General features: G+C 40.3%; 1 protein-coding gene across 2 annotated transcripts; it reads right to left on the reverse strand.

The window, feature by feature from the left end:
- Positions 1–8,143: 8,143 nt before the first annotated feature.
- On the reverse strand, positions 8,144–20,952 carry LOC149814794 (Protein kinase superfamily protein). Of its 2 annotated transcripts, none has more exons than XM_089990657.1 (6): positions 20,530–20,952; positions 17,779–18,110; positions 11,154–11,289; positions 10,446–10,582; positions 10,111–10,234; positions 8,144–8,880 (listed from the first exon to the last, which is right to left on the reverse strand). In XM_089990657.1, the coding sequence occupies exons 1-6, from the start codon at positions 20,570–20,572 to the stop codon at positions 8,252–8,254; spliced, it is 1,401 nt and encodes a 466-aa protein (XP_089846783.1). In that variant the 5' UTR covers positions 20,573–20,952; the 3' UTR covers positions 8,144–8,251. The 2 variants fall into 2 exon arrangements, with proteins under 2 accessions (XP_089846783.1, XP_089846784.1); XM_089990658.1 differs by having other exon boundaries at positions 17,779–18,107; positions 20,530–20,883.
- Positions 20,953–22,935: the final 1,983 nt, after the last annotated feature.

Raw genomic sequence — 22,935 nt, forward strand, 5'->3', positions numbered from 1 at the left:
ACACACGTCCCAAATAATGTGAATAGGATAACTTATGTTTTGATATTAGCTGGCCTTGTGGGTACGGATAAGGCACGACCCATAGAAACATCTGAGACTAATTTGAGGCTTTATTTTGCCATGTATTTTAGATACCCTGGATAGCTAGCTGAGTCCGCTCTTAAGGGGACAACCAGTGACCAAGAGAGTAAATCCCCAAAGGCATAAGTGGCCCGTGGATGCATCCAAACTTCTACAAAAGTGGCCTAAAAGCTATCTTTTATAGCCCGTTTCTTCTAACTTTGATGATAGAGAAAGCTGAGCCTTTTGCCTGAAATAGCCATTAATGGCATGTCCATCAAAATTTTGTACGATCCATCATCTCTCTTGATAAAGTCAGCGGGTCCAATGGGCACGACAAAGGTTTCTTAACTGCCGCCCCATTCTACATGCTCTGGTCTGCTAGACCCACTCAAGCATCTTGCCTGTGAAGGAAAAACCATCACCATTAGGTGATTAAATGTGCTAGTGCACGTTTGAGGCAACCACACACCTCTAATCCTACTCATCGCAGTACACAACATACCTGTTCAAAAGTACAACCATGATGAGAGGGGTCAACTTATTGTGAGGGTGAAAATATCACCATTTTGTAGTCTCAAATACGTATCATTGTACATTCAAGGTAAACATAGACCTCTCATCCTACTAATTGTAGTACGCAGTGTACTTGTTCAAAAATATAACTATGATGAGAGGGGTATGGATTTCTCAAAGGAAACCCCCAAACAATGCTTTGCCAAAAATACATGGTGTAACCATTCAAGTTCAAACTTGACATGCTCTGGTCCTTTAGACAGTCACAAGCCTCTTGCCTGATACGCAATCATCAACATTACATGATTTACAAAAGTGTGCCAAAACACGCTTTGAGGTTACCACAGACCTCTCATCCTACTCCTCGTAGTCCAAACATATCATACATATCTATATCTAAAAGTATAACTACAAAGAGAGGGGCATGGATTTCTTAGCAAAATCTTACAAAGAAAGTGACAAGACAACCTAACAAGGTCTCGTAATAGAAATGATACAACAAAAATCTAGAGATGGTGCAGATCCCTTAGTAGAACCTTAGCCCAACCCATGAACAAGCCCCTAAATGGGATTATCTGAGCGGCATCGAAAACATAAATTGAATTTATAAACACTTCTCTTAAATACATCAATTTGGGAGATCCAACCACTCGCTCGCAAAAGACTTTCAAAATTCTCTTTACAAAACTATGCATTTTAAAAATAGGTTTGGGCCTAAAACTCATCCTTTTTGAGAGAACTGAAGTGCATAAGTGTGCATTGTGTCTTTTAAAACAAATGAACAAAATGAAATGCACTCAAAGCTGCACTTAAGTGTAAGTAAGTGAAAAGTGAGCTCATGCCCAATACAGTGTGACGGTAAGGTGTGATCGATCCTCAAAGTGCAAAACTATATGTTGAGTGCAAAAGCTCGTAAGCAGTGTACAAGGTATGAAACCATACCTCGGCTAAACAACCATATAAGCAAGTGAACACGCAAGACATTGCATGAGGTACGAAACCAAACCTCAGCTAAACAGACAGGCAAGCAAGTAAATGCATAAGGCAATGCATGAGGTACAAAACTGTACCTCAGCTAAACAAATGCATAAAAAAAGTCTATGCGCAAAACATGGAGACAAAGTTGAAGCAGTAAATTAGTAACATAGAAATCAAATACATTCAAAAGTAAGGCAAAATGTAAGGACAAAAAGTAAGTGCAAAAAGCAAATACAGAAAGTAAGCCTGGGCACATAAAGCGCGACGACAACAGAAAGTAAATGCAACAAAAGTAATCCTGGGCACATAAAGCACAACGACAACAAAAAATAAATGCAACAACATAAAGCGCGACAACAATAGTAAAGTGCAGGAAAGTAAAACAAGAAAGAAAAAAGCCTAGGCGCATAAAGCGTGAGGCAACAGAAAGAAAAGTACATAAATTAAAAGAGACAAAAGTAAAAGTCATGGCGCATATAGCATGAGATAATAGAAAGGAGAAAGTAAAAGCCTAGGCACATAGCGCGGTGACAACAAAAAATTAAAGTGCAAAAAAAGTAAAGAGGACAAGGATCGCGAAACTGCATCCTTGAGTTAAATGCATACATATGTAGAGATATGTATACATATTGTCCTTAGTCTTTTCTTTTCTTATTTTAAGTTTTAATTACTTAAGTTAAGTTCATTCATTATCCTTTGCGTAACTTTCCCCTACCTTGAGGGATTGCAGTTCTGTGTATGCTTGCGAGCGTAAGAGAGGATGGGCTTGGGCCACGAGGCATGAGTGGCTTCATTGTGCAACCTGCAAGTGCAAAGATGTTAGTATGCTATTATCAAAACACGAGGCAGGTCCGGTAAGACCCGCAATGGTCGACAGACTGAACCCCAATGCGAGGGCTGGTAGGGGGCTCTCCTTGCCTGCAGAGGGGCACTGCTCCCAGCAGAAAAGTTGCAGAGGCAGAGGCAGAGGCATAGCCCTTGCCTAGCAGGAAGTGGTAGAGGCAGGGAACCATGCTCTCTGCATGCCCGAACAACAGAGACAGTGCCTACCAAAGGGTGGCAAAAGGGTAGGGGGCCTGCTTCTCTCATTACGCAGGCAAAGCAGGAGTTGGCAAGGGCGGGTCACTCTGCCAACCTACATAAAACATCGGCAGAGCCTTACCCCTGCTAACGTGCCAAAAGAGGGGTCAAAGTTGGCAGAGCTTGACCTATGTCGACCTGCCCAGAAAACCCGAGGTGGCAGGGGTTCGACCCCCGCCCACCTAACGAGAAAAAGAGAGGGAGATAGCGATAGGGATTGACCCCTATCATCGCTCTCGGAGTCAGAGAGGTGGCAGGGGCTCGACCCTTGCCAACTTATCGAGAAAAAAGAAAAGGGAGGTGGTAGGGGCTCGACCCCTATCGACTTGCCTGAACAAGAGGTAGGCAGGGGAGCCCTGCCACTCTGCTGACCAAGGCACGAGCGACCCCTCTCCTGAGATCCCTCTGCCTGACAGAAGAGGCGATGTAGGCGACAACCCTACCACCTACCGAAAAAGAAAGGGGGCGGCAGGGGCTTGGCCCCTGCCAGCTTGCTGAAGCCAACCGACGATAGGGTCTCGCCCCTGCCTACCCTCAGAAAAAAAAACACGGGCAATAGGGGATTGGCCCCTGCCTGCATGTTGAAAGGCATGCAGATGGTAGGGCTCTGCCCCTGCCGTCCAACAAAAAAACCCCACAGGTGATAGGGGCTTGGCTCCTGCCGGCCCGACACAGGCGGCAACCCTCGCACCTGCCAGAAAAAAGAAAAGACGAAAAGGATGAGATCCTTTGCTTGATGACCATCGATGAATATATATATATATATAATGTGATTGGTAGGGGTCAGTTTGACCCCAACCTCATTTTGGTTACACCCATGACCGTGAACCTGGTCGACCCTATTGGTCGACTTCCTCAAGGCCTGCTGTAGGTTATCTCACAACCCCCGGTTGATCATCATCAATCGAGCAGCTTGTTGCATGCTTTGATAGGCGGCAGCAGTGCCGCAAGCCACTGTGGTGTTGATCGGTCTACCCATAGGGGTCTACCGCGATCTGCTGAACCAAAGGTGGCGCTGCACCATTGACTTGGGTGCATCAAGGTTGAAAAAAAAAGACCCTCTTCAGGTGCTCGTTGGGCCTGCACACATAGGTGGCAGATGGGCTCCTCAACGAACGCTAGCGTCGGTTAGCACGTCTCATTGATGACATCACTTGGTGGTGGCAGTCACATGGCCATCGACTTGTCTATGACTCAGAGCAACCCAAATACAGTCTAAAGAGTATATATACATATGATAAATTATTTTGAGAAACAAAAAGGTTCCTTACGGTCTTATAAACGATAAAAGCTTGAATTTGTGAAACCTCAAGTGTATACGTATTCTTGTCTATTTGTCAATCTAAAAGAAATATAGGAAGTTGGATGGTTTTGGCCAACATAGTGTACGCAAACACACTTTTGCGAAAGTTGCATATTTCACTATTTGTTTCTGAAATGTATGTGTATCTCATTCTTGAGTTTGAGAGGTATAGAGAATGATGATTGAATCTGTTACATCTGCTGTAACTAAAATATATATTACATCGGAGATTCACTATTATGCACATACACAGAGTAGGGCTAAAATGCATGGATGCGCATATACATTGGTAATGACAAAAGCTTACTTTAGTGCACAAGTTTAAATAGCATAATGATTTTATTATATACTTATGAAACAAATGTTATGTATCGATGAATGTGGCAAATGATTTAGATATCCATGATGTATTCATATTGCACATGGTTTTATATGAAGTTGATATATGAGTGTTGCAACCAATGTTTCAATGCATGAACCGCCTATTGTTAAATGCATATTTTTGTTATAATTGCACAAAGAAGAAATATTACAAAGGCACGATAGTACAAATTGAAACTGAGCATGTCAAATCATTGTCATGCCATATGGGCACATATGAGACTAAGTGAATTACATATAATTGAATCATGATTGCATGTAAATGTTATGACATGTCTTGTGCCAATTGATATATGCTTATTCTGTAAATATTTACCTAATAAAGGGCATTTGTCTTCTCATGACCATGTGAAAGCTCAAAACGGAGTTTGCGGTCATGCGAGACCAATGTAGTGCCATACAAGCACTTATGAAAAGTTGTACTTGAGACATGTCTTATGAGTGCATGGTCAGTGGGAGTACGAAACGTACACCCGAGCTTAGAGATAAAACTTTAAAATGCTTAAGTATAAGTACTCGCTCATTGTTGAGCCAAAATTCTGAGAAATTATGGTGGATGCCAATGAAGCATTCGATGGGTAATGTGCATACACGGAGATCACCCTGAGTGTGGGTTGGGATTTTGGAAATCCTTTGTGGTGCAATGACTTGCACATAAAAATAAATAAAATGGAAAATATGCACACATCAAATAAGTGTGGGATTCTGGGTTTACCTGAAAGACGGTATATGTTACCAGTTTTCCGGGATACTGGCTATACCTGAAAACGATATATGTTACTGGTTTTGGAGGGCTCTGGGTACACCTGAAAGACGGTGTATGTTACCGAACCCATGGTCTACCTTGAAGAGGGTAGGTGGTACAAGATTCGTGGACATTCTTGTTTTTTTTTTGTGAGAGCTAGGCGTCTCACCCGGTCTCCAGTCCACGAAGTTAGGGGGCCAAGACTACTAATGCGTCCTAGGTGGTAGATCCAAGTCTTCTGCAGAAGTACAGGGTGCATTCTAATTCTAGTTCTAGCCATTGGAGAGTATTCTCTCGGTCACGGACCGTCCCCTTTGGACCTCCGTACGGCTAGTCATACGGGTTATTAAATAATAGACCCCCGTATGGTCTCAGTCTGCTATGATGTCTATGCCTGTGCGTACCCACAGGGTAATTAACAAGAGAAACATAAAGTCAGTACACTGTTGAAAGTCTTCAAGTATACACATATTGCTTGATGTTACATTTGCTATAGTATGATCATGATTTACTCACATGATGCATAGCTTAACAATGCTTTACTTTACATTCAAATGTGAGAATCTAAATGTGATTCATTAATATGATATGACATTCATGAAGGTCTTTTCTTTATATAGTAAATCATGAAATACTTGCAGTTAGTAAACTGTACATTCAAAGCTTGTTTAATTACTGTTAGATCTTATATTCATGTGTTGCACATATACTTGTACACATGACACTGAGCACATTCATATAGATATTTTGCTTCTTACTCAGACAGGGGAGTCTGACCCCTTCTGAATTAATATTTTTCAGGAAACAAATTAATAAAGATGAGCAATTGCAGTTGTCATTGCGGACGGGCCATGAGACCATATCTTCTTCGAATGTCCTAAGGAATTCTGACTTGAAAAAAAATCATTAAGTTGTAATTGATAACTTGTAGTATTTCAATGCAAGAGTTTGTTTTACTTAATGCCTTGTGGCTGTGATATCACTTGTAACCCACCCAAATAGATTGACTAAGGATTTGATAAAAACATTTCCGCTGTTATTTAAAAAAAAATTATTCCAAAAATTTCAAGTTAATTATTTGGTGTGTTACAATATATATATATATATTTATGAGAACTGAACATATGAAGCAAAGGTGCAAATATTGATAATATGTATGAAAAGTAATATAAATGTACACAAACTTTATTTCTTAATAATATTATAATAACTAGTAAGAACTAACAAATTTATTTCTCTCATAATATATATATATAAATATATTGATAATAATTGGAGGAGAAGACTTGGATGAAGATGATAAGAAAGGATATGAAGGCTTTTAACCTCACCGAGGACATGACATTGGATAGTAATGATTGGAGGAGAAGGATTCATGTGGAGGACCCAAAATGATTTTCTTTTTGGTTCATATCGCCGACCCCAATTGTTTGGGATGAAGGCGTTGTTGTTGTTGTTGTTGTATATTGATAATAATTACAGGGCCGGAAAACAAGTTGAGCCACTCAAAGCGTGGTTCATGTTTGGCTTGAAGAATTTGTTCAAACTCGTAAAATAGGCTTAATAAGCTGAACATGGATAATAGGTACTTTACTCAGCTCGACTCATATGAGCTCTTTAGGTAATAAAAAATATATTTTAGATATATTTTACATTATATAGTATATGCAGAGCATATGATTGAACTATTTGATTTGCAAAACAATAGATTTAATGGTAAAACCTTATTACATTTTGTTATAAAACAAATCTTTTTTTTGTAATTCTATTTCTTCCAGCTCTAAAACAATTTTTTTTGTAAACAAGCCAGCCTGAACTTGGCTCATTTAATTCAGGTTTATTATGAGCTTGAACTCAACTTGGCTCAGCATAAGAATGAAGCAAGCTTGAACACTTCAAGCTTCGCTCGTTCTGCTCGTTTACCAGCCCTAAGACAATCACACAAGTTTATACTTTATGTAAAAGAGTGCATATATGCAGTGTACTTTTAATAAAATAATGAATATCATAAACAAAATGTCAAATGCAGCTTATGGTTTTATGATGAATAGAATATATTTAATAAATGAGGTAAAAATAATGCAGTTACATTAAATTTATTTTTTTTTCCATTTCATTCAATACATTACATCCTTAATATTAAAAATATATAAAAAGTATTAATGTTTCAAATAAATAATTAAAAATTCTAAATAAGGCATAACTCAATTTTTCATTTTTAAACGAAGTTTCATATTTGAGGGAAACATGCTAGAAACATACATAAAACGTGTATTCCAAATAATGACCACCAGTTTCCTCTATAAGGTAAGTAGGTTTTTCTCATTCGATGGGAAAACGAGTTTCTCAAGCATTTTTACAAGTTTTCCATAAGTTTCAGAAATGGTTTCTCAAGAAACGAGTTTCCCACATAAAAATAGAATTTCTAGCAACCCTGGCATGACCACCATCACTCAAATCTCCCACCAGATTCTTGTTGGGTCATGGAAACGCAGCTCTGTTCTCTCCACAACCTGCCTATATTTTTGCTCATTGCAAATTTAAATTTTGCATCTCCGACAGATGTCTGGGGTGCCATTGAGGGATTTAAATTCTTAAGTTCAGATAGCCCTAGAAATCGGCTGCAACATTGATTTTGATGCTTCTGCTGGTAGCATCAATGGCAGTGAGAAAAGGGTGGATTCATGAATTGGTCGTGGTGTGGTGGTATGGGTGTTGGCCACGTGAGGCAACTAGGAAAAAAATAAGAGGAAGATAAATAACTGTACAAAAATAAACAGAGAAAAACACAGGTTGGTTTTAAAACAGGCCCTGTTTCTATTTCTTTTCAATAAAAATTATAATGAATAAACAGAAAGAAGACATCCAAACAGGGTTCACAGAAAACTGTTATTTATAAATACATCCAAAACTGCCTACACTATTTTTTATCTGAATTAGTCTCCAAAATCGTTCTTGTCGGATAAAAGACAACGAAGAAAAGAATTTTAGTATTTCGAAGTTGATCTTTGTTGCATCTTCTATTTACTACTAGTAGCATCAGCAAGAGCTTTGTATGTGATATTCCAATGACTCGAGCAGAAACTAATTTTGATAGCACACTTCATTCCCCGAGAGAAAAGAGTATTTCAGAAACCATCCAAGCACGACCTGCAAAAGAACTGATAAAATAGCACTGTGTTGAAGAATCAAATCTTATACAAGCCAGACACTTCTGCAGACGGTCTTTTGGTACCGTTTTTAACAGGAAATGACTTCTGCGGCAGGCTACATTCATCCGACCGACCATTAATATCAGCACATGCAAGCTGGTTGTTGTTGTTGCTGCTGCTTTTACTGTCTGATGCTTTTGGCTCCCTACAACGTCGATGTGCTTCACTGCTTCTGTCATCATGGGGTTCGTTTGGCAGTTTCTTCACCACAGCGGTATTTCTTGAAGTTCTCTTAGTAGCGTCGTGGAGAGTCGGACCACTACCTCCATTGTGGAGAAATGCATTCTCCTGAATGTTATCTGGTTCCTGCAATGTCTCCAAGATTTCAACAGCTTCTTTCATGGTAGGTCTTCCCCTCGGATTCTGGCTAAGACACACATATGCCAACCGGGCCACTTTTTGTGCACTTTTAACCGAGTACTGACCTTCCATTCTTTGGTCTATGATCTTTAGCAACTTCCTGTTATGATTTAGAAGAGGTCTAGCCCACTCAACCAGGTTGTGCTCCCTGCTTGGCCTGCTCTTATCCAATGCTTTCCCCCCAATGAGCATCTCGAGGAGAACAACCCCAAAGCCGTATACATCACTTCGAGCAGTCAAATGACCTACCAGTGGTAGTAGTAACATTAATTAGCAAAGAACTGCATAGGAATCAGTCCATAAATTTAAGAATGAGATCCAGAAAACCAAGGAATTGACGTATGCAACACAATCAGTTGTTTTCTCTTTCTTTTTTCAGCTCATCAATACCATTTAAATACATAGCAAGTTATGTCACATGGATACTCCATTTTGGCTCTCGTTCCCTATCTCCTCATATGTCATTGAAAACTTCATAAAAATGGCTGTAACCCCGTACCTGAAGCCATATCCATGTGAGATATATACATTAGCCATATTGTCCTTTTCCTAAGTTAGTGAGTTGTCTAAAATATGGTTTCCTAGAGGAAAATCATCACGAACTGTGATCAAAATTGTCATCGCCCTTGTCTTTACAAAGCAGGATCCTAGATGGACAGTTACCAGAAAGAAGATTCATGTCAACTACATGCCAAGAAAACTCTGCTAGAGATTTGCAATTTTCTTTTTAGCCTATGGTGTCATCCAACACCTATGGGTTTTGGATAACAAGAAGCTACCATGATCTCTTTTCATAATATACATTATTCTTATTGCCCATTTCTTAAGTCGGTGAGTTTTCTAAAATATGGCTTTCTAGAAGAAAATCATCACAAACTGTGATCATGATTGTAACCACCATTGTGTTTACAAAGTAGGATCCTGAATTGACAATTATCAGATGGAAATTTCGACAATATGCAAAGAAGAGTTTGCTAGCCACATCACATGACACAACACTTAGCATGTGTATCCTGTGCGGACATGAATCCACACTCGAAGACTTCAGACATGATATGACACCATGGACATAGTCAAACCAGTTTCACAGTCATTAACTTTATCTATTTTCTTTTATGGTCTTATTTACTTGAGTTCTTTGTATTTTAAAATTTGTCATTAAATACATTATATTTCAATTTCAACTTAGTTTCATTGTTTGATGTTCCTAACTACAGTGATTTAGAATTATTATTTTATACACACTCACATGCATACATACATCTATGTGTGTCTATGGCTGTGTCCTTGTATCCAAATTTTTTAAAATCATTGTCTCACGCGAAGCGAATCCACATCGTGTCCTGCTCCCACATCCGTACCCATGTGACAGTTTGCTAGAGATCTGTAAATATTTTTATCCAACATGTGCCACCCAACACAAATGCATGTTTTGGGCAACAAAAGGCCACTATCATCCATTTTCATAAACTCACCTGTCATCACATATTCAGGAGCTGCATATCCATATGTTCCCAACACCCGTGTTGAAACATGTGTTTGGTCACCCATTGGCCCATCTTTGGCAAGACCAAAGTCAGAGAGCTTCGCATTATAATCCTGCAGGTTGAACAAATGTTAGTCAAGCAATAAAAAGGATTCAAAACATACTGTTACGCTACCCTTCTGTTTTTGCTTTTCTTTCCATAAATTTATTTTCGGCACAAACAATAAGTTTTTGTTAATCTTCTTAAGGAACCAGAAATTTGATATTGTTGTCCAGCATTGAAAAGAATTCTAGAAGATGTTGGTCATCTGGGAAGCAATTTACCACATCTAGTAAAATATTTGATGTCTTGAAGTCGCGATAAATAATAGGTCTTTCTGCTCCATGAAGGAAGGCAAGCCCTTTAGCTGCACCCAATGCAATCTTCATTCTGATGGACCAAGGCATGGTAACACAAACACCTAACAAATATGAAAAAGACTATTAGGGAAAGAAACCCAAATTGTCTCTTCTCCACAGCAAGTAGTGTGGAACTATAGCCTTGCTTAATATGACATGTTTTCCCGTTTTTGGTTTCAACATTGACAAAATACCCTTTTTTTCGTGAAAGATTATGTACTACAACCAGATCAACACCACTCAGAAATGATAGTGGATAGAAATGATGGAAGAGATTTGGCAGATAAAAAGTGATGACCGTCTGCCATAATGACAAAATTAGCTTATTGCGTTTAAGAACTTAAAAGTCATTACAGTTCCCTACAAGAAAGATTTTCCAATAACAACTGATCTCAGATATACAGTTACAAGATGTCACTCTATCTGGAAAGCAGCCATAAAAAAAAGATTCTCTCATAACTACTGAGGAACTGAAATAAATATTTAAAATGTGACCTTTCAAAATTTGATGAAATCACAGAATTTTGATCATCAGTATGACTGCCCAGTTTATGTATAGCAAAGTTAGGTTTTCTATGCTCGTTAAAAATAAATCTATCCAAGTCAATATCAGGATTCTATTCGGATACCTACGTCGAAAAAGATGCTTTTCGAGGCTGCCACTTGCCATATACTCATAAACCAACAACCTGTGATCATCCTCACAGCAGTAGCCAACAAGTTTGACCAGATTTGGGTGACTGAGATGTCCAAGATAGTTTACCTCAGCCTGCAAAACAAAGACGGCAGAAGTACTAAACTAGAATAAAGACTGGAAAGAAAATAAGAACTACAGATTGCCATCACTCAAAAAAGGCTATGTCACACGGACACTTCATTTTGCCTTCCGTACCCGTGTCGACATGCATGGACACCTGGACATGTCATTTTACCCTCCTTACATACAAGTTTGTATTCAATTTATAATTATATTTATATTTTCAGTTTATAACTTTATATTCTCAGTATATAATATATATTTTAGATATAGCACATATATTTAGATTATATTCAGTTTATTTTGAATTTATTTTGTATTTATGTGATATATATATATATATATATATATATATATATAGCCGTGTCCCCATACCCACATTTTTTGGAATTGCCGTATCGTACCCTCTGTACCGTACCCACACCCACCCAGGTGACATAGAAAGAAGGAAATAAAAAACAACTATTGGCTTTCTTAGTTTTCAGACAAGCAAAATTTCTACTGCCACTACTACTACTCTATGGTACCCGGACACTCCGTTTTGCCCTTTGTACCCATGCATCGACAGCCGGACACACCATTTTACCCTCTGTACATAAAAGTTTGTATTCAATTTATAATTATATTTTTAGTTTATTTTGAATTTATTTTATATTTATCTGATATATATAGCCATGTCCCAGTACCCACATATTATATTGTACCCGCACCCGTACCCATACCTAAGTGACATAGTTACTACTACTACTAATTGATTTCACTACTTCTAAGCTTATTGCTACAGACAGGTTAAATTGTTTTCTTACATGCTCCCCCAATTTAAGCATGTTTCTCTGTTGTAAAGCTTTATTAAAAAATTTTAATGGTTTTCATAGGCATAACCGTGTGAGCTTACTTTTTAATGTGATAGGGAGGTGTTGAATTGAATCCTGTGCTTTTAGGCATAGTTGGCAAACTCGTGTCTCGGGCCCGGATTGGACCCCTACTGGGTCACCGAGTCAGCAGGTTGACTCAGTGACTCGGATGAGTCAGGACCCTATATTTTATAGTGTAAGCACATGAACAAGACATGGAAATAACTAAACTTCAAGCTAATATGTCAATAGCTAAGTTACAAAAACATATCATTATACATGATTATTAACTTTTTTCATTGAACAATATTAGATTCTTCATAACAAGTGACTTTATATAAGAATAATGCATTAAAATAATAAAATACATGATAAAAAAATTTATTTAATAGGTTGGATCGGCAGTCCTGAATTGTGACCCAATTGGGGTCCGATCTGGGTCGACCCGGGCGATTCTTGAGTCGACTCGCCGGGTTTGCCAACTATGCTTTTAGATAATTTTTGTGTAACAATCATCAGCACTGCATCAAAGCCCCAAAGAGCAAAAAGATGCTCAAGCAAAAAGAAAAAAAAAATACAGTCTCAATCATGATGTTTGCTGTACATTGCTCTGGGGTGTGTAAGGGATTGGCATCTGGACATCAGGTATGGTAAGTTCAACTGGGAACTCGGGTGATGAATAGGTCATGAAATATCATTCTGTGGTTGCACTGCTGTTTTGTGTAGTTGCAGTCTATTTGGTATCCTTTAAATAGCAGCCCAGATTCTGTGGACTTGGACAAACACCAGTTTCAACAATCACAGCTAGAGACAAGGAATTCTAGCGCTTTATAACCTTCGGTGAGTCTGAAACTAGCAATGTACAGAAAACACAACAATGGCTCTAATATTTGAGGGCAGCATAGGACCAGCTTGTGTTAAGGTAATAGCGTCCGTGTCTATAGTCATTGAGGACCTGCCGTGCAGGCTTTGACAGCGGGCAATTGCAGAGATGATTAGGTAAAACTGTAGAAATCACATAATGCCTAAGGAATAGAGTAGTCAGGGGCAGGTCATGAAACTGTTGGACATTTTGGGTTACGGGTCCAACCCACAGTCTGACCCGGTTTTGACACCCTATTAATGGGTCACGTAAGTGGCTGAATAATGGAGATAGTGGGTGGGAGTTACGTGAATGTGGAGAGACCACATTCACGTAACTGCCCAATTCCTCCATTACATAAAGGGCTTAGGGGTTACGAAGTTGATGAGGATTCGTAACACATCCCTGCCCAAATTCAGTTCTGCATTAAGGCTTAGCAGAACAGGGTCCTGCTCACCGTCAACATTAGGCCTGGGCTCATTGTGGGCGTCGACCGGCTGAGGAGAACGCCGAACTACCTACACGGACAATGGCGAATCCAGGTACGCTCCCTGTCTTGTTGTTTTTACAGGGGTTTCGCCCAACATTGGGTTATGGGCCCACTGCCACGCATTTCAGCTGCGCGTGGCCGTGTAGGCCGTTTTGGCGTCGGTGGAGTCGCCGTGGGGCGACAACCACCGATTAGCTGCAGACTGTCGCCGTGGGACGACAGACTGTCTTCACCGGCAAATGTCACCGAAAAGGGCGACATTACATTCCCGGTTTCAGGCAAAACTCATAAAAATGTACGTTTTTATACCTGTGGCCGTTTTTGCCGACGCCGGGATCATCGCCGGAGCCGTCACCTGTAATCCCCTGCACCGTCGGGTTGCAGAGTGGACGGCATATGCCGGACGGTGGAGCCACCATTGTCGCCGTGGGGCGACGATGTCTGACGAGGATGGCCGGCATCTGGGCCTTTTGCCGGAAAGCTGCAGGTGACAGGAGCGGTCTTGCCGGTGCCACGGATCACCCACCCCATCGCCGGAGGAACCTACAAAACCGACGATGGCAATAAAAAAAAAATTATTTAAACCCTTACCTGTCTCCGAGGAGGAGGTGGGTTCGCCGGGGTTTTCGCCGTGGGGCGTTTTGCCGGCAAGGGCAGCCATTGGCCGGCGGCATCCTTGCTGATGTCACCGGGGCTGCCGCCGGACTGGCAGGCACTACCATGCCCTTCAGCCATCGGACGGCCCAATCACCATCGTCGCCATGGGGCGACGTCGTCTGACGGGGGGGGAGGGGGGGTGGTCGCCGGACCTGCATCACCGTGGGGTGACGCAGGTCGCCGACAGCTGCGCCGGTCGCTGTTACGGCGGCGTGAGTCGCCGTGGAACCGAAAAGGGAGAAAACCCCCTTTTCGGTTTCCCTAAAACTGAAACAGAAACCATCGGGTTTCTGTTTAGGTTTTAAAAATGGATCGGATCGGCTCCGGCGAGGAGACCCGAGGACAGACCCGATCCAAACCCTTTTGGGTGGATCGGGTCTGCTCTTTTACTTTTTGGATCTGACCCGAACCCATAAAGGTACTGGGTCTGGGTCTGATCCGGAAACGATCGGGTCTTTCTCTCGGATCGAGTTTAACCCGGGTCCATTCAGGGCCGGGTCTAACCCGGTCTGATTTTGGATCGGGTCCGATCCGGACCCATTAAGAGCCGGGTCGTACCCGGGTCCAGTTTGGACCGGGTCATACCCGGGTCCGGTCTGGACCGTGTCGTACCCGGGGTCCGTTTCGGACCGGGGCGACCCCGGGTCCATTTAAGGATCGGGTCATACCCGGGTCCGGTCTGGACCGGGTCGTACCCGGGGTCCGTTTCGGACCGGGGCGACCCCAGGTCCATTTAAGGACCAGGTCATACCCGAGTCCGGTTTGGACCGGGTCGAACCCAGATCCATTAAGAACCGGGTCTTACCCAATTTTGTTATGGACCGGGTCAGTTTTGGACCGGGTCTAACCCGGGTTTGTGTTCGGGCCGGGTCCGACCCGTATTAAGTATGGGTCGGGTCAGACCCGGATCCCATTTAAAACTGAGTTGGATCCATAAAAACATGATCCAAACACTGTTGAGACTGAATCGGATCAGGAACCTGATCCGACCCCTTCCGGAACCGGTTCAGAGCTGTTTTTGACCGGTTCTTTTCAGTTTCTCACCGGTTTCGAGATGCAGAGACCCTGTTTTCATAAATATAAAAAAATATAGGAATTTTGGCATACGGTTATGGGGTTTTATGAACTTTTGTTCATATTAAGTATCGGTTTATAAGGTTCAGAACCGGTTCAGACCCTTAGATGACCGATTCGGGGCGGTTTCAGACCGGTTCAGAGTGTTTTTAGATCGGTTCCTACATGTGGTCCCTGGGTTTTACCCATATGAGCATGCTTTTGTTATTTTTTCATGCTTTATAAAGTATTTATTTTGAATAATGTATGACTTATGCATGTTAATTCATGTATTTAGCGTTGGTTAAGTTATGCATGATGATTTTAAGCATGAATTATGACTAAATTTATGACAATTAGTTTATGCATTTTTTGTTGAAGTATGAACTGATATTATGTCATGAATATACATGCATTAAAATGTGTGCATGGGCGTGCTCCATAATACGAATAGGTTTTTCGGTAAAAGATTTTGATTAACCGATTCATGTAATCACCAAAGTGATCTGAGTCGTGTTAATTAAGGATTCTTTGGACCATATTAAGATTCGTAATTATGATTGTGTGTGAATTTATGAAACATCGATTCTACCCAAAGGTAGGTCGTTGTGTTCCAAATTTACACAGGGTGTGATAGTAGATGTGTATTCCAGCCCATGAAGCATGTTCGTACCCAAAGGTACAGTGCTGAATTGCCTCTGGATTCATGATCTACTAGTTTCACCAACTGAAGTCAATTCCTTGAGAATTGAAGAAACGGAGCAATTATGAGTATTATCGTTTTCACCAAAGTGAAACGATAATGGCTCAACTATGCTTGTCTCAGAAAAGGTGAATAATAAGGGGTCTCATATTTACTTTTTCAATATAAATCTCGTATAAAGCGATTTATCCCCCACTCATACGGAGAATAGAAAAACTGTTTTTAAGGTTGTCTATGAGAAGTGGGAGCGCTCAAAATGATGTCTATGAGAAGTGGGAGTATTCGAATAATCTTAGCCTGTTGTTTTTGCAATCTTGAGTGGCTTAGAATATTTGAGGTGTTATCTCTCACTGCAAGACGGTGAAAGAATTTCTGAAATCCATTAGGACAGAAATTATTAGTTTTATACGAGATTTTATCTCAGGCCATTTGGATAAGAAACTTCATTATGGGTCTTGGTATAGTAGACTCTATTGAGAGACCACTAAAGATCTTTTGTGACAATGAAGCAGCCGTGTCCTTTTCAAATAACAACAAGAGCTCAACATCGTGTCGACACATGGAGTTAAAATATTTTGTTGTTAAAGAAAGGACTGAGAATCATCTGGTATGTATTGATACAATTGGGACGAAGGAAATGACTGCGGATCCCCTTACTAAAGGGCTAGCACCGGGATTGTATTCCCAACATGTAAAGGGAATGGGTCTTTTTGATTCATTCTGATGTATGACAATACATTATGTAATCACATTTGTGTTTATGTTTTGATTCTCTAAGGTTTTGAGTTATTGTTGATTTTGCATAAAGAATCTCTCATATGGGTTAGAGAGAATAACAGAATAACAATATTAAAGGACCAATAGAATAGGTGAGAGACCAACCTATTCATAAAGGTAATTTCTTTACATGCCTAAGCACTGAAGGTGAATTGTTGTGTAGTACAAGGAAATATGACATTTCATAAAAGGGTGTTCATATCCTTGACTCATACGATTCATCCTTGTGATAAAGGGTGGCATGTGAACCCACATGAAGAATTAAATCGAAATAACGGTATACACCTCGATTTATTACACTTTTGGTGTCAAATGGGTCAAGTGGGAGAATGTTGGACATTTTGGGTTACGGGTCCAACCCACAGTCTGACCCGGTTTTGACACCCTATTAATGGGTCACGTAAGTGGCTGAATAATGGAGATTGTGGGTGGGAGTTACGTGAATGTGGAGAGACCACATTCACGTAACTGCCCAATTCCTCAATTATATAAAGGGCTTAGGGGTTACGAAGTTGATGAAGATTCGTAACACATCCCTGCCCAAATTCAGTTATGCATTCAGGCTTAGCAGAACAGGGTCCTGCTCACCGTCGACATTAGGCCTGGGCTCATTGTGGGCGTCGACCGACTGAGGAGAACGCCGAACTACCTACACGGACAATGGTGAATCCAGGTACGCTCCCTGTCTTGTTGTTTTTACAGGGGTTTCGCCCAACAGAAACTTGAGCCAATTTCTTGTACATGAGAATGCAAATTATGGTTCAGTCTTCCTATCTCCATTATTGAATTATCTGGTGCTTTCACTCATGCGTGACCTCACTGTAGGTTGTAGAGATATTGCGCTGGATCTTGTTTGGTTGGATGAGATTCAGCCTCAGACAAAGAGAAGAAACACAGATGGTTTGATTTATCATGAACGCTCTGTCATTCATATGTGAACAATAAATTCTGATTCTCACCATCCATTTATTGAACAGGCAGTAGTAATCAATTGGAGATTGTGTGTATGACAGGCATCAGAGTGAGTGACTATTCGTAGTTGATTAATGGCAAAAGAAAGAAAAAGAAAAAAGCATGAAGATGAAAAGATAGGCCAAGAAATTACCAGCCATTCTCGGTCACCCTGTAATCCTTCAGGGTTGAGCTCCTTGACTGCGACTTGCATGGACTTGAACCCAGGCCTTATGTTCTCGTCGATCAGTCCTTTGTATACAAACCCGAAGCCACCTTCTCCAAGTATCTGATCTGGCCGGAAATTCTTGGTAGCTATCCTCATCTCCGTGTACGTAAACACATGCACATCATATCCACTGAACTGCCTGAAGTCCTTGACGTCTCTCGGTGTGGCCGGCGGGAATGGATTTCCGGCATTGTTGGCAGATGCATTATGACTGGGACCTGATGGAGATTGAGATTTCTGGGGCTTGATCTCAGCTGCTGGGGATTTGAATTGAGAGAGAAAGGGAGTCTGTCATATTAGACGCTAAGAAGAAGCAGAAGCAGCAAAACAGAAAACAATGTGATCAGGAATGAGTCCATGACCATGGGGTGCTTATGCCTGATTGTCGAACACTCAAATCATCTGAGGCATTGACTTGGAAATCCTGTGCACCCGACTATATTGCCGCTGTTGCCTTACCACACAAATGCATGTGGATGTGGTCAGGCCAAGCATCTGGTCTGGATTAGTTGGTTTTAAGTTTTACAAACCCAATCCTTTCTTAATTAATTGGTGAGCCAGAGTGTCAAGGGAGACCATTCCATTGATCTTGAAAGCGGCGGAGGAATTCTCAAGTCAAGTTTATATATTTGTTTGTTTTGAGATAATTTTCCCAGAAAAAGAGAAAAAACGAGGAAGTTTTTCTAAAAAATCTACCCAAGAATTTCTTTGCCAATAAATTGCCGTTTTAAACTTCAGTCACCACCACCCACCGTTGTCATACCTTGTCAGCACTTGGCAATAAGCAAGCAAGCCCCAATGACTAGAGGGGGCATAGAGGCCATTTCGAAAGATGACAAGGGTAAAAAGGGTGAGAGGAATTCGTACGTTCCCTTGATCTGAATGACCATTCTGCTTCTCCCCATAGACACAAAACCACTGGATCTACGTCATGTTACAAGGTCCAGCTTTGGAAAATGGATCCGGATACTCAGTTCCGGACCCACTTCTGATACCCGAAACCTCAACCCTATCTCAGGAGCATGATGGTCATTTCCTAAGGAGGGTGAAAGGACAACAACACGTCAAAAGCCAAGGGGAGAATATGTGACTGTTTCCCACGTGAAGACGACAAAGCGCAAAACTCCATCTCTATGTAAACAAAAAAAAAGAAAAAAAGTGGGGTCGGGGGGCGAGCCAATATTAATTTTAGGAAAATCATAAAGATTCCTGGAAACCTTTTTCTTTTCTTGGGCTTTCCCAAGTATTTCATTACCAAAAACAAGCTTATGGGAAGGAAAACAGGAACGCCCATAAAAACCTGTTGGAAGACTCCAAGAATTTCCGGCTTTTCAAAATACGAACAAATACCCTTACTATAAGGTAAGGGAAAATCCTTGAAAAAAACAAGAAAATTTAAATTACAATAAACAGCGAAGCTTTTCATCTATTTACAAGAAACTGGCACATCATCATTCGGGTTGCTGCTACGTTCAACCGCTCACTTTTACTGAATGCATTGCAATATGCAAATACGACCTCTTGAAGTATTAAAATGACATTTTTTATTATTTTGTAATAAAACAACTCATCTAAAGTCATCTTTACGAAACAAACCAGACATGATCGCGTTTTAAGTCACTTTTCTTGACTAAGCAAGGGTAATTGAAGGCTTTTTAGGACCAATCATGCCTTTGAAAGATAAATTATGAAAAAAACAGGCAGCTGAATGGCATAACTGAATCGTAAACCTTTCTGTGAATAGCAAAGTAAATTAGGTGGCCTTTTGCAAATTACTCAAAAAAAAAAAAATCTCAGAAAGCGAGGTCCCCTTTGAGATTCAATAAGAAACCATTCCAATAAGACAAAAAAAAGCTCAAGAAGGTCCGGATTTTTTTATTCCAGAAAAGAACAAGTTGGTCACAATATGTTTAATCCTGGAGAGCTTTTGGGGTTTCCCAACCAAAAGGATATAAAATAAAAGATAAAGTAAGTTCTTTCAATTGTGGCCAGTTTTCGTGGTTTTGTTTTACCTTGAAATAGAGAGGAAAATATTCACCAAGACTTTCCCAGTTCTAAGTTGGATTCGTCGTCTCGAAAATCCACCATCTTCTGCCCTTCCAAGTTTGACCCCTTTTCCGTCCTTGATCAGGATATAAGGGTCATTCTGGTAATACTTGTAGTAGTAAATAGTAAAGTTAAAGAACCGCAAAAAAAAAAAAAAGTGGCATAGTTGTCCATTAATATTTCTTAAGGACCATAATGGTAACCTTGAGGATATTCTCGTCATTACTGAAAAGAATAATCGTAAGTTCTATACTACACCAACGCTGGTCATCATTCTCTCAAGGGGCATTTATCGTCTCCATATCTCCATTATCAATCAACAATCATGAAAATGACTATCATATCCGTTAAGGAGAAAAAAAAAACTCTTAACGGAATGACATCCATATCCCTCTGCACAAGTCCAAAATAATAATGGAGGGACACAGCTGGAATATTCTGAAGAATCCAAGGCACGAAGAGGAAAGGAAAAAATAAGACGAAATTCATGGCCGTCCGATTTCTCTGAATTTCCGAGAGAAGAAAGAGTATCCCGTCGTTTCAGAAAACATCGGGGGCAATTGGGTAAAAATCTTAAGAAAGGACGGAAGAGTCCGGCACAGAGAGAGAGAGAGAGAGGGCGAGGATTACCTCTTCTTCCTCCTCCTTCCTCGGTGCTGACGCAACCACCCATTGGCGATCTCCCTCCTTGCCGAACAGAGCAATCATCCTTCCATCTTCGACCTCACTGGAATCGGGCGATCCTAACTCGCCGGAGGAGCGGTGTCCCGGGGGTATACCAAAGAGCGAGCGGTTTTCCAGCTACCGTCACAAGAACCTCAAGTGGGTTGGGAGAAAGGAGTAGGCTACTACCGAAAGGGTCGTCGAGATCCAGTTGGTGGCCGGAAAATGGGGTGGCTTTCCCGGGAACGTGGAGGATGGAAAGCTGTTTCTGGAGTCGGGCGGATCTGGGTGGGGGGGGGGGCGGCGGGAATCCGACGGTGGGTGCCGGTGAGACGATGGATTCCGATACCTTCGCCGTAAGATATTTCAGGCGAGGAAAAGGACCGCCGATGGCAAAGAGTTTCTCCTTTTTCCTCGTTTATATAGAGTAGTAATATTGGGTTTTCTACGGGCAAGAGACCGCTGAAACCGCCAGACCAAAAAGAAAGGGCATCCGAGGAAAAGGGGCTCCGGTCTTGTCATAGTTACTAATTTACCATCTGATCGATGGAGGTTTTTTATTATGTCTGCATCTGGATCCGAATATTAAGGACCGAATCTGAATCCGGTTTTGAACTCGAACTAGATCCGAAGTTACAGAGGTGAATTTGACATCATAATACTGGATGCCACAAGGCCAAGACAGAAAAGGTTGTGAAAAGTGCTAAGTTGATTCAGATTTGAATGTAGACTGACAGAAAACTCGGTTCGGAATTCTAAAAATAAAAATAAAAATAAAAATAAAAATATTATGCAAGTCTTAATCAGATCCAAATCCTAGAACAGTGTGCCAGATTAATCGAAGATCCGGTTGAAACAGATCATTTGTAACCCTACGTTTTTGGCTTCACGCCTACAATGGGAATGCAAATGGGTCGAACGTGGTCGGGTCAGGCATGACATGTGGCATGATCGGAACATTGAAAGAGTGGGTTCAATTATGGATACAGTTTTATCTTTCAGAGATGGTCAAATTTAGGAGTACAACTGGGTTGGGTATATTCGAACTGAACCGATGTATCGAACCAAGTAGACCCAAACCAACCCAATTTTGATAGACCCATGAAACTGGGTCGGGGTTAAAATTTAGAACCTTTTATAAAATGGGTAAGTTATGAGTATTGAAAAATATAAACTAGATAAAATGGGTCAGTTATGAGTATTGAAAAATATAAACTAGAGACCGATTAAACACGACCCAATTTTATTAAACACGACCTAATTTTTATATGAAAATGATCGTATTGTATGAGAAAATGACATGTTTCTTGAAATGCATTATAATTTTTTAAATCTGCCCTATGTCCAAATCACAAATGCCTAACTTTTTTGGGACCTTTTTACCCTCCTAAGGTTCGCACAATATAAAGGTACATTATCTTGATCTTGCAACCGCTTACTAAAAAGTGTATTCGTACGGTTATTTTGTGAATATCATGAAGTTTTCGTAACTAAATCTGCGTACCTTCATAAAAACAATATAAAATTTATATATATGTAGATAACATTTGCAAGCTATTGTGCAATTCTCCTTTAAGTAATTGATCTCGAAGGAGGTCCATTGTAACGCTCCAAAATTTTTAACCACTTATAAAACATTAAAACTTTTTTTATTGAATAATCATCAGTAAAAACCTTTTTAGTTTTGGTTTAAAATCTTAGGCAGGTTTCATCCTACAAAAAAACGATTATACTGAATTTAAATGTGGATAACATGACTTATTTAAAATACTTCAATGCTAAAAGAATAAAGTATTACGAAACCAACACAATAGTAACATGTATCCGAATTCAGTGTCTGAAAAAGAAAAATAATTGGCTCGTCGACACCATCGCAACATCTTGCATCCGTAACTAATCCTATAATCACCTGTATGCTCATAAAATAGGTCAGATTTGTAAAAGCATGATAGGTCTACAACAAAATACATGGTGAGTGTATAAAGCTAATGTAGGTAGCATATTAATGACAACATAATCTATTTAATCAGATATCCATGATATACATCCATCATGGTATACGTACGTGATATATTTTGATAAGGAAAACATAATGTATTTATTAGCAACATGATTAAGTAGGCATGATGTGTCATTCACCTAATAAGTTGACATATTCGTTTGTAGGCGTAATGTGTCATTCACCTAATAAGTTGACATATTCGTTTGTAGGCGTAATGTGTCATTCACCTAATATATCAATATATACATTTCAATCATACCATGATCTATATTCGATCTGAGTTCAGTATGTAATCATGCTATAACATTTGGAGTAAAGTCGAACCTATAGATTTACAATAGACTATCCCAACCAACTCATTTAATTATTAC

This window comes from Nuphar pumila, chromosome 15, assembly GCF_984573655.1.
Source record: "Nuphar pumila chromosome 15, dmNupPumi1.hap1.1, whole genome shotgun sequence".
NCBI lineage: Eukaryota > Viridiplantae > Streptophyta > Magnoliopsida > Nymphaeales > Nymphaeaceae > Nuphar > Nuphar pumila.